The 12,939-nt window shown below is 40.2% G+C and overlaps 1 protein-coding gene across 4 annotated transcripts in view; it reads left to right on the top strand.

Moving 5' to 3' along the window:
• The first annotated feature begins 5,094 nt into the window (after positions 1–5,094).
• Positions 5,095–12,939, top strand: part of slc38a9 (solute carrier family 38 member 9) — a 41,579-nt gene continuing 33,734 nt past the window's right edge. For all 4 annotated transcript variants that reach the window (XR_009932710.1, XM_062484715.1, XM_062484714.1 and 1 more), the window contains exons 1-11: positions 5,095–5,227; positions 5,751–5,886; positions 6,890–7,019; positions 7,718–7,839; positions 9,795–9,858; positions 9,966–10,059; positions 10,592–10,762; positions 10,880–10,939; positions 11,098–11,304; positions 12,116–12,223; positions 12,499–12,605. Coding sequence is in view for 3 of the 4 variants with exons in the window: in XM_062484715.1 (XP_062340699.1) it covers positions 5,789–5,886; positions 6,890–7,019; positions 7,718–7,839; positions 9,795–9,858; positions 9,966–10,059; positions 10,592–10,762; positions 10,880–10,939; positions 11,098–11,304; positions 12,116–12,223; positions 12,499–12,605 (1,161 nt within the window). In the remaining variant the exon portion in view is untranslated. The remainder of the gene's footprint in view (positions 5,228–5,750; positions 5,887–6,889; positions 7,020–7,717; positions 7,840–9,794; positions 9,859–9,965; positions 10,060–10,591; positions 10,763–10,879; positions 10,940–11,097; positions 11,305–12,115; positions 12,224–12,498; positions 12,606–12,939) is intronic.

The following is a 12,939-nucleotide window of genomic DNA, read 5'->3' as shown; positions in this document are numbered from 1 at the left end:
TTGAGTTGTAGCAGAGCCCGTTTACAGAGAGCCTGTCCACTCCCTATTAAGCCCCATTGTACCGAATTTTGTTGCAGTTCCACCAGAGTTCCACTGGGAGTGATCGCGGTCGATTGCAAAATGAATGGGAGTCTATGGAGCTAAACGGCTAAATTGGTCTGTTTCACCTGATTGTCGTTGAGAAATTTCAGATTTGATTGTAGTTTTTGCATGTTCAACATGGATTACAGGTCTAAAGTTGAATGAACAAGTACTTATGTCCTTTCGATTTCTTACAGGGTAAGTCGTTGTTGCCCATAACACGCTAGTATTCTGCTAATGAATGCTGATTGGTTAGTGAAGGACTGACTACGACCAGCAATGCCGCTTGATGGCATCCGAAGCAGAACCAGAATATCAGAGCATTAGCAACATTAGCAGCAACATTAGCAACAACATTAGCAAACCAAAACTCTTTCTAGCATGTGTATTGACAGGGAGAGCCTCCCCTGTCAGCTGTGTTGTCGATGCCTTGAGAGAAAAATGGAAGGTACCAGAGCTTGCCGCAAAGCAGTATCTCTGGTCGTACGATGTGTATGACGTCATTGACATTTTAAAAGGCTTTTTAAGACAAAAAAGCAATACCCAGCAGTGTGTATTTTTTTTTTTGGCTCCCCTTTCGAATTCAACATTCAAATTACTAGACAAAAAATGATATCCTGAGAAAAGTGGATTTTGAGGGGTATAGTGTAACAGGGGTGTAAGAGACGTGGTATTGCTCCGCCAGGGCCGTCATTCGCTGCCATTGGGAGTCGAACCTGCCACCTCTGGACTGCCAAGCGCAACCACTACACACTACGCCAAAGAAGAGCTAGCTGTTTGTTGACGCAAGTGGCCTTTTACATACCTGAGGAGTGAGTTTCACCGATTCACACCGGTTACATTCACCCCTCCAAACTCACTCCGGACGGTTAGCATCTGATGCTAACCTAGCCATCCGGGTCACGGCACCAATGTAATGGGGGTGTAAGAGAGTTTCACCGATTCACACCGGTTACAATAGCTCCATTGAACTGCAACCAGTTCAGAAGCCGGAAGTTTCCCGAGAGTGGCAGTTCTCCCATAGTTAATATAACTACAGGAAGCAACTTTTGTCTTCCAAGATGGCGTCCCCATTCATTTCTATGAAAAGTGCTCAGTGGCGCAGTGAGGCAAGCGAGAGCGCGAAACTGGACCGCGCCATCTTTCCACTTCCGACTCTTCCGGTCTAGCTTTAAACAGTGGCTCTTTTTTTCCCTAGCTCCGAGACCTCGTGCACGCTTGCAACTAGCTGTACACGTCATACTTTGCGACAGCCAGTGGCGAGCATAGATTTATATGGTTGCAAGCGTGTGAGCTAAGGCATTGCAGTGGCAGAATGGGGTACAAGTCCGATAAGAATCAGAGACATGATGCAAACTTTACGTAAATGTATGCTGTCATTGTATAGTATTCCTTTCACTTGGTTGTTAGAAATAGGCTATAGGGCTATATATAGGGCTATTCTAGAACTCATCACATGTTGCTTTTTTTCTTGTGATTTGAGTATGATTTCCAACGCATTGTATCGGATTAAATAAACTGTTAACATGAACACCTAGCTCCGTCGTTGTTCTCACCAGGCAAAGAAAGCTCAATAGTTATTTTGGTAACAGAAATCTTCCATAATGCAGACTTACCATAGCTTACTGTCAACTGTATTTTCAAACGAAATGCCACGAAATTCACACTGCCTTCAATTTACATATCAGTGTAGAAATGTGGCCTGTGTTTTATATGTTCTACAAAACCAAACGCCTATTAATGGATATAACGTGATATGACAAGACTTGGAAATAATGTAATAAATAAAAGCTTGAGAAGTGTGTCTAAAATATACTTTATTTAACATTTGCCTTTGAAAGGGGCATATTAACAGAACTAGGCCTATATACAAGACGTTTCCATCAGATATAAGTGGGGGTGAAACAGTCACTGAGGACCTTCATTGTCCCACAAAAGCAGTCTGGCTTGATGACAGACAAAAGACAAAAAAAAGAATAATGGGTGTGTTTAACAAAAGCTTCTGAAGGCAAGACTAATCATATTTATATCATTTCTTATTGTGGTTATGAGTTAAAGTATTAATCTTCGTCTTTGCTCCAGATAGACATGTCAACAATCTATGCTCACGCTTAACATAATGTAATATTTGCCATCATGTCATGAACGTAAAAACGTTCTTGACAGAAAAATCAAATCTGTTTTAAAATAACGGGAATAAACTATATTAACAACATTTCATGTATGTGTGACAACCATTTGCTAAACTTGCTACAACAGGGCAGGCAACTCAAGCCATTTCTCTATGGAAGCAAATCGTTAGCAAAATTCAAATGCAAATGCATTTCCAGAAATCCATTTGCATTTTAAGAATGTGGCTGCGTTATTTGACTCATAAATGAAATTAGTAATCAATCATCCTATTTGCATTTTAATTTTCTTCTTCAAGAGTGCTCAATCTTTCACTTAATTAAAATGAAAAAGAAATAGACATTTGAGATTAAATTTTCAAAACATGCCCCAGCAAATAGATCCCAAAATTCTATTTGAAATGTAAAATTTGAAAATGCATTTCCAGAAATGCATTTTAATTTTCAAGAACGTGGCTGCAAAATCGTGACCACAATTCAAATTCAAATGCATTTCCAGAAATGCATTTTCATTTTAAGAACGTGGCTGCAAAATCGTGACCACAATTCAAATTCAAATGCATTTGCAGAAATGCAAAATGAACGAAAAAGCATTCTGAGCGGCGCAGCAGAGTGACGTCAGTAGCCGCTCTTCTTCAGCTCCCTGCTGACCGCGCTACCCATCTTGTTCAGTAGGGGGCAGTGTGCACATCTGCATTGCATTACATTGCAAATGTGCCGGGAAATTGATTGAATTGCCGGGTCTTTAGAGCAGCGTTCCCCAACCGGTGCCCACCAAAGACGTTTTATTCTGAAAAATGACCTGATTCTCTCCTTCTCCGCGGGCCTTTTCCCCTGAGCAAAAAAGCTCTGCAAAGACGTGTGTTTACTCATTTTTTAGCAAGTTTGTGGGCTTTATTGAACGGTATCATGCGCGTCTCTTACTCTTGACACATGACAAGTGATAGTTACCACTCAATGAAGCCTGTTTGAGACAACAACTCTATCTGTGTTTTGGATGAAGGCTATCCTGAGATCGCCACTAAAGCACTGAAAACCCTGCTTCCATTTCCAACATCAAGCGGGATTTTCTGCCGTGACAGCAATCAAACAACATTTTGGAATAGGCCTGAACTGGATATAAGGAACGCACTTCGGGTGTCACTGTCGTAGCTTATAGTCACACACAACAGTGGGACTGACACATCGAAAGCTAGCTAGTAACAATATAACGATGGAAAACCAGGCTAAGAAACTTAAAGATGGGTCAATTGAAAAAACGGCTGTTTATTTTACATAAAACTCCAAAAACTATTTTTCGCTTAAATCAGCTAAACTAGGTGTGGAAGTCACTAACTAGGATCACATCAAACCCAGAATGTACATGCATTAGCAGCGCAGCTGTCCAGGGCCTATCTTTCCTCCCAGTCCGTTCTGCCGGTCCGTGAAAATATGTCTTACATGAAAGCGGTCCGTGACGCAAAAAAGGTTGGGGACCGCTGCTTTAGAGGACGCATCACAGACCATGGCGCTCCCTCAAATTGTGCAAACACTGTTAGAATTAGCTGAACAGGTAGAATCTAATAATATATCTGAGTCTGATGCCCGTGACCGAGTAGAACAAGTCATAGAGAGCTTGGCTGCATACTCTGCCGTCACAGATTTACACATTAATAGTAGCTCTGCCACTGTTTTATTCATTGTTTGACATCAAGTTGCTCAGTCTGTGATGCGTCCTCTAAAGACCCGGCAATTCAATCAATTTCCCGGCACATTTGCAATGTAATGCAATGCAGATGTGCACACCGCTCCCTACCGAACAAGATGGGTAGCTCGGTCAGCAGGGAGCTGAAGAAGAGCGGCTACTGACGTCACTCTGCTGCGCCGCTCAGAATGCTTTTTCGTTCATTTTGCATTTCTGCAAATGCATTTGAATTTGAATTGTGGTCACGATTTTACAGCCACGTTCTTAAAATGAAAATGCATTTCTGGAAATGCATTTGAATTTGAATTGTGGTCACGATTTTGCAGCCACGTTCTTAAAATGAAAATGCATTTCTGGAAATGCATTTGAATTTGAATTGTGGTCACGATTTTGCAGCCACGTTCTTGAAAATGAAAATGCATTTCTGGAAATGCATTTGAATTTGAATTGTGGTCACGATTTTGCAGCCACGTTCTTAAAATGAAAATGCATTTCTGGAAATGCATTTTAATTTTCAAATTTTACATTTCAAATTGAATTTTGGTATCTATTTGCTGGGGCATGTTTTGAAAATTAAATCTCAAATGTCTATTTCTTTTTCATTTTAATTAAGTGAAAGATTGAGCACTCTTGAAGAAGAAAATTAAAATGCAAATAGGATGATTGATTACTAATTTCATTTATGAGTCAAATAATGCAGCCACATTCTTAAAATGCAAATGCATTTCTGGAAATGCATTTTCATTTGAATTTTGGTAACAATTTGCTTCCATATTTCTCCCTGTGCTCATTCAATATGGCTCATTCAGCTCCAGGTAAATCGGCTATCGGCCAATGTGAACTTTTGTGCTCGTGCCCTGTTAGTATCCGCGAGCACATTTGCAGGCAACTTTTATTGACGTAAGCAAATAAATGGGGTGCTAGTTTACCATTTCGGATTGGTTTCAAATTTAGCAAAAATCAGGAAAAATTATTTTATGAAAAAGCTAGTAGTATGAGCCAGGTTCGAGAATCGAACAAAAATTATTGGGGGAGATAGTTTTGTAAATGTTGACTGGAGTTAATAGAATAAAAACGACCGGAAGAGCTGTAAGTCTAACAACAAATGCAATACCACCTACATCCACCGGGGCCGTTGCTTCAAGCCGAGGGGCGAGGGGTGGGGGCTTGAGTTCTCCCCACATTAGACATTCTCTGGTTGTAGTCTTGCAAGCACAACGACTACATATCCCAGTAAGCATCGCTTTATTAACGCACGTTGTGAACCATTTTCACATTGGTAGACTTTTCTTTTCGGATTGTCATGACGCGCAGTCAGTGTCTGACTCGGGTGGTGAGTTCGTTGAATTGCTTGTTTGCTAGCTATCTAGGATTGTATAATTAAATAACCTATCTAGAGACAAGTGTGTACATTTAATCTTACTACCATGTAATTAGCCACGTCGCTGTACACGTTACATTGACTACCCTAGTTAGCATTATCTCGTGCTAACTAAACCACCGATGGCTAAAATAAAATAACAATAGAATAAACATCCTGAATGATCCTTGTTGCTGTAGCTTGCTAGCTTACCTTTTCTTTTTCTTTGCTAAACAGTAGCTAATTGTATAAGACCAACAGGCTGAATACTATCGCATTAGCCTGTGTGATCGCCACACCAAAAAAAGAAATCTGTCTTTCCATATCCTAGTTAAATATTTAAAGTTCAGGGTTTGCCTAGTCAACAGATTGTCTAATCTAAAGGATGCTGATTTTTTCCATGTGGACTTAATTAAGTGGAGTACAAAAAATCTAAAAGGTTGAATCTGTTTAATGCAGGCTACACTGACATTGCTGTATTCTTGTACTTTTCAAGTAAGTACTTTACCTCACTGATTCAAACCACCAAGAATCATGGAGGATGACTGCAAACCTTTACTGGGCTCTGTCCGAACAGGAGAAAGCTACACTCACAGAGGGTCTACGGATTCACTTGATTCAAGAGCTAAAAGGTAGGTACATTGATCTTTTGACTTGAATGGCACTCAATAGGAGTTCATTGGAAATTGATGTCATAGTTGTTGGTGTTTTGTAGTCTCATGGCATGGCTCTACTGTTCAACTTTCATAAATGGTCGATTCTACATTATCATAAGAAGAAGTTGGCCCATTTAAGTTAATCACTAACCATTTAACTCGTGAGGACACATCCTGAAATGTGTTATTCTGTCTGAATCAGCACTGAGTTCATATGACACATCCACCAAATGTGTTTAGAAAGTCACAACGCCTTGGCACGACTCAGTTTCATATGGGTCTGCTGTCTTTTAGAATGCCACAACACAGACAACATTAGTTGTTTATTATAAGGAGAAGCACCCCTAGTTTCTACTTCCACCGAAAATCTATTATTAGCTTCTGAAGTCTTAAAACGTTCCTTGCCCCTCCACCCAACCCAATAACACATTCAGGCTGCATCCCCAAGCTAGATTAATCCAGTCTGGTATTTCACAAACAGCGACGAGGTAGCAGCAACATTATTGGAATATGTGTTTTGGCAGAGGTCTTTTGAAAATCAAGAGGGCCCCTCTACCATGTTGTCATATACAATCTCTTTTTAGATGTAAATGTTAAAAACAAGTAGGCATTTTAAGTGGTTTTTAAAACTCAACTGCAACTTAATGTCTTTCACTCTGCATCTTTACAATGCACCTTCATCAAAATGTAAAGCTGGAAGGTTCAACAGGTAGTGTCTGAGTACTTTTAACGAGTAATTTAGCTGCAACAACCAAGGTTAACAGCTTTGGACACTGCTGTTCTGAAGTCCATTGAAACTATTCAATTGGGCGTTGAAGTGACTGGGACATTTGGACTTTTACCATTTTATTTATTACCATTTTAGATGCCTATGTCTTGGTGTGTGTCAATACGAATGTAATAAGGAAATTAACACATCAAATTCAGTAGGTACAGCTTAACCAAGTAGCTCCTTCTTTCTCTCTCTTACTTTCCCCAGGCCGTTCCATGTGGAGCCCAGGAATATAGTTGAGAATACCCCCCAGGAGAGAGTGACTTCTGAGGCCTCTGTCCTGAGCAGCCGAGTTCACTACTACAGCAAGCTTACTGCATCCTCTGACAGATTACTGGTACAGTAACTACTGTCAAGGACACACACTCTTATGCCAAAAATCTATAAAGCACAAATTGATGCCAGTATGTTGCATACGTAAATGTGGCACCTGTTTCAGAAAGCCATCACTCACTTTGTGTTGCAAATTGCATTCCAATTGAAATGATATGCATTGAGACTGCTAGATAAAACAAAGTCTGTCACTTCTTTGTTCTCCCAATGTTGTGAAGTTAATGGATTTAATACACCAGCTGTCCTTTAGCGAAATGAAGGCTCTTCTTTGTCATTCACTGGACCTTTGAGCTGTCATTGGCCATATCAACATGCTTTTACACTTCTATATAAAGGATTTAGTTTGGACCAGACCTTAAACAGATAGGCCTCTGTGACCTAGGATATTTCACAGACATACTGTTAAATTCAGGATATAGAACATGCACATGATATATTTACTGGCCATCATTGAGTCCAGGCTGTCAATAGGGGTGTCAGCCAAGTGTAAAATCAGTGTCAGTATTGACCTATTCACTTGTAAATTAAGTATGTTTATATGTTCTATGGCTTTCAAGTCCCAGGTTAGTTGGACTTGGGTAAGTCACAGCCACAGCAGCCTTTACTAAATGGACTGTTGTGAACTAAGCTTTGTGTTCACCCACTGATCTTAATATAAAATCTCATTGGACTGACCGGACCCCGGTATTTTCTCTCCCTCAGAGTCCTCCAGACCACGTGATCCCTGCACCACAAGAGATCTATGTGTACAGCCCACTGGGAACAGCCTTCAAAGTATCCAAAGGAGGGGATGTATCGTCCAAAAATCCTAGTATCGTCACTATGTAAGCATCTACTGCAGCTTTTCCCATACATTGATTTATTTTTATTTTTACAATTTTATTTTTATTTTTTTTACTGCTTAACATGTCCCCCCCAAAAATTGCGACGAGCTGCACGCAGCGCATTATGTGTATTTGACTTCATGCAGCGCCGATAGAATTTTGCCTAACTTGAGACGGCGCCAACGCCACGTCACTGTGACATATGTCATCAAAGTACCGCAAGAGAGATTCGAGAGCAGCCGGCTGGGTCAGCCAGCGCATCTTCTCCAGAGCAATTGCACAAGCTCTGATGACGACACAGCTATTTCATTGGCCAGACTCATACACGACAACTTTGACGTGTGTTTTGTGTGTATTCTGACATCTTCAGTTTTGCCAATGCTCAAATCCGGACCAAACAGTACAATTGAATGAGATATTTGCCGTATTGTCAATAAGACTGCCATACTGACGATGAAGAAAGTGTCTTGGTCCGCCTCTTCACTAACGGTAAGACTTAGTTTAGTTGAGTTCTGGTTGTATTATCGATCTGCAGATTGCAGAGAGAGTTTAACATAGCCCAATACATAAAATGAACAATTTCAGTGCACTGGTTCATGCAAGTTCGAATGCGAAAACAATCAAATTTGCGACCAGTTCGTCAGCGATAAAGTAAGCAAACAGTGCTTGATCAGCCATGGATTTGAATTTTATTTATTTACATGGGAAGTGCACGTTATTGAACATGACTAAATGTGCCAGAATGATCAAATATGGCTATTTCACCTGTATTTAGCCAGGTAAGCTATTTAAAAATAATAATGCATTTTATTTAAAGACGCCTTTCTCGGCACTCAAGGACACCGTACAGGATATAAAATACATTTGAAAACAGCAAAAACAAAGAATACAACATTAAAAACAACAGAAGCAGGCAGCGTAATTGACATCAAATGGAATATGTAGTAAAAAAAAAAAAAGGGGTTTGAGTTCCAATTTGAAATGGGGGAATGAGTCAATATTTCTTAGTTGGGGTGGTAGTGCATTCCAGAGACGGGGAGCAGAGCGGCTGAATGCTCTACTCCCCATGGTAGTGAGGTGGGCAGATGGGACAGACAGGTGAATGGAGGAAGAGGATCTGAAGGCGCGGGAGGTAGTGGGACCCTGGAGGAGATTAGACAAGTACGGGGGGGCGAGGTTGTGGATGGCCTTGAATGTAAAGCTGAATTCTGGACCAGTTGAAGCTTATGGAGGGATTTGTGAGGGAGACCAAAAAGGAGAGAGTTACAGTAATCGAGACAGGAAGTGACAAGACTGTAAACAAGAATGGCGGCAGAGAACAAGTTTGAGAACAATTTGAGAACAAGTTCTCATTTGCAACTGCAACCTGGCAACGATACAGCATAGCAATTGGACACATACAACACAGAGTTACACATGGAATAAGCAAAACATAATAATTACAGTAATTACAATATAACAATTAAACACAGAGAATAAAAGTGCAGAGATAGAGATACTGGGGTGCAAAGGAGCAAGATAAATAAAAAAAATACAATATTGGGATGAGGTAGATAGATGGGATGTAGACCCTTGACAGAGTGTTAAAGTCACCCTGAAAAACAATACATCTTATTAAAACAAAAACAATTAATTAGCCTAATTAAAAAAAGGTACGCCATTGATCGATTATAAGCACACTTAATCATTTAAATACATTATACAAGTAGGAAATGTTATCTAAACTCATATGACTGATGTAAACGCAGCATGGAAAGCTGAAAACGTCCGACTTGACGGCTCCGTTTTCAACTCCTCCCCCGACTACAAGCGGCTCCACCCCTGTTTACCACCACAAATATAATCTAATTACACATGCACATCTAACCATTGTGATGTATTTTTACTATGGATATAGATTATGTATAACTTTGATCATAATTTCGGTTAAGATGCTGTTTTAATTTGCCCCCAAGTTTTGCCATATGGAATACAATGATGGGGACATCTATACTCAGCATACCATGGGGCATAAAGCAGGTTTGTAGTATAAAGCACAGTTTTGTGTATTTCAATTTACTCTAAGTTGATCAATGTTTTTGTTTCAGTTAGGTTTGAGTCCTGAAACCCATTTGTTGTTCTGACAGGCAGGGTTCACTTTGGGGATCCTCATCCTCATCTCCATGGGCCTGCTGACCCTCTACTGTTGTTACAGAGTGCTCAAGGCACCTAAATCAATACGTAAGTCCAGCTCACAGACTCTGGTTATTAAATAAACTCATACATGATGAGCTTATGTTGGTTTATGTAATCTTATGTTGCTATTGTTATCTGAAATAGAGGTTTAAAGTTTACAAACTAAGGGCTTATTGACATATGTCCATTGTAAGAACTGCTCATGTTACATAACAGAGCCTTGCGCTGCCCCACTCCCTGTGTACATTGTGTAGAGTAGCTGTTATCTACACATGCTTAAAAAGGAGAGATTCATCTCGCATGTTTTTGCTACCTTTAGCAAGTGTGTTGGCACCTCTGAGCAACGTGCAGGGACTGATGAGGACGGTTTAACACTCGGTCACGGTTAGGTCAGGAATCTATCCCCCATTGGTTGTTCTCAGGAAAAACACGAGCCCACATGTAACATGTTTTAGACAAAGGTTATTTTAATACGGTGCAACAGCCAACAACAGGCCTCTGAAATAGTTTAGAAAAGTTCACTTGTCTTTTATTTATATTTACACTACCTAGTAACAGTTGTTATTTATTCTTTTAGCGTACATTGACACCTCCGACTGGGAGTTTCCTGACGTGTGTAAATACTATTTTGGGAAGTTTGGCCAGTGGTCCAGTCTGGTGTTCTCCATGGTGTCACTCATTGGTGCCATGGTGGTCTACTGGGTCCTCATGTCAAACTTCCTCTTCAACACTGGCAAATTCATCCACAGTATGTCAGAAAGGTTTTAACTTAACATGGCATTGTTTGAGAGTTTGTGTAAAACTGTTAAGTCCTAATTCTTCTTCTTCTTCTTTTTTTTCTTTTTTTCCCTCACCCTTTCGCCAGACTATGCTAACAATGTCAGCATGTCTGATTCAGATTTTGGGACCAATGGTTCAGAAAGAGGTTAGAACAGTCTTTTTGCTTGCATGGTGTTCATTCTTTTTAATCTTGTGATGTAGTTAATCGTTGCTGTAGTCATGAGACAAAAGGATGAATGTTGGGGTCTCGTCAACAATGTACATTACTCATGCTGTTGTTCTTGTTCTTCATCTTGTGCCCAGTGATCTGCCCGTTCCCAAACTCCATCCCTGGAGGAAACTCCAGCAGCTTCAACATGAATTATCTGAGTGCCAGCAACTCGTCAGACACAGCCCTGTTTGATCGCTATTGGAGCAAAACCAACACCATTCCTTTCTACCTCATTGTCTTGCTGCTGCCGCTACTCAACTTCCGTTCTGCATCCTTCTTTGCCAGGTTCACTTTCCTAGGTAAGGAAAGACAAGGACTGGCAAGCTGGGAAAATAAAGTGGAAATGGGAATTTTAGTACACAGCAAGAAAGAACTGGGAAGCGTTAGCGCTATGAGTAAAGGGCAATAATATTGTGGAGAGTTTGGAGGAACTGTTATTGTAATATTGAAAAACTAGAAATGGAAATGTAAAGATTAGAATCTAGGGTTGAGCTGGAAGGGCTTCTTGAGTAGTTAAGGGGATAGTCATAAGGGGGGAACTGGGATTATGACCTTGTTTTAGATTGGCTAGTAGCTGGCATTTAACTCTGTATAACTCGAAACAGCTATCAACTCGGCAGAACATTTCCTTCTGTATGCCTGCGCCTCGTCCATTTATTTTATATAGTGGGACAAGTCATCTCTTACTTCTCAACGTTAGAAATACAAGGTGTAGCGTGATTTGTATCGACTTTCCTGACTTTTGTGCATGCCAGTCTACAACTTCTCTCGCTTCAGCTTTTGCTTCTCTCGCTGTCTCCTAACATGTATTCTAAACTTTAGCTTCGATTGTGTGAGTTTCATGAAGTGATTTAAATAACACACGTGATTGGACAACACATCGTAGTATGGAGCGCTGTCTGGGATTTTCCCAGCTGCGCTGAGCCACCACAGCATGTGTTCATTGAAAATAACGGTTGCTTCATCAGTTTGTAATTTAACAATTATTGTGCACCCCAGGTCTAAAGCATTAAATACAAACAAATACGTTGCCAGCCAATGTTAAGTGTTTACTTCACTGTATGACACACATCAGCAGAGTTAATTGGCCTGTGTATCTCCCTTCTTTAGGAACAATATCTGTTATCTACTTGATCTTCCTGGTCACGTGGAAAGCTTTCCATCTTGGCTTCCACTTGGAGTTCCACTGGTTGGATTCAACACAGTTCTATGTTCCAGGTAAATTATGGTTGGTGGTTGTCATTGTTTGCACAGAGGTGTCTCTGAGTTTTTACATACTAAGCATTCAAATAAGCATAATAAAACAACAATGTAATCTTTACTTGCTATCAATATTGATCTCAGATCTTCCTTTAGACTTTTGACAGACTTGGAAAATGTATCTGTTAAAATCTGGTCATGTCAAGCTGATGACTTAGCTTTATGTGCTAATTGTGTAATCAACATGCTAATGTTATATTTCCCCTTTTTCTCTGTGTGTGTCAATACTTAAGAGTTCAGGCTGCTGTTCCCTCAGCTTACTGGTGTACTGACGCTGGCTTTCTTCATCCACAACTGCATCATCACACTCATGAAAAGCAACAAGCACCAGGAAAATAATGTGAGTGTGAGCTATGTTAGCATTTAGCTTACTCTGCCAACACGTGACTTGATACCTTAGCTGTGTGACTAACGACATTGGGCTTTGCATTTACTGTGAAAACCAGGACAGAAGGAATTCTAACTTCCATCTAAAATACAGAATAGGAAATGCTTAGTTTCTGTTGTTGAGTCTGCCGTTTTCAATCTCTCCTGCCACACTTCCTTTTTTCACATGACTATTGTCATGAAATCTGTTTGGTTCAGTTATAACTGTACTGGAATAGCTGCCATATAAATTAATTTTATCTGACCTTGTGGATAATAATAATAATTAGGGATGCACCAATACCATT

Source organism: Osmerus eperlanus, chromosome 18 (assembly GCF_963692335.1).
Source record: "Osmerus eperlanus chromosome 18, fOsmEpe2.1, whole genome shotgun sequence".
Lineage (NCBI taxonomy): Eukaryota > Metazoa > Chordata > Actinopteri > Osmeriformes > Osmeridae > Osmerus > Osmerus eperlanus.
Note: the sequence above shows the minus strand (reverse complement) of the source record. Positions and strands in the feature narration are given on the sequence as shown.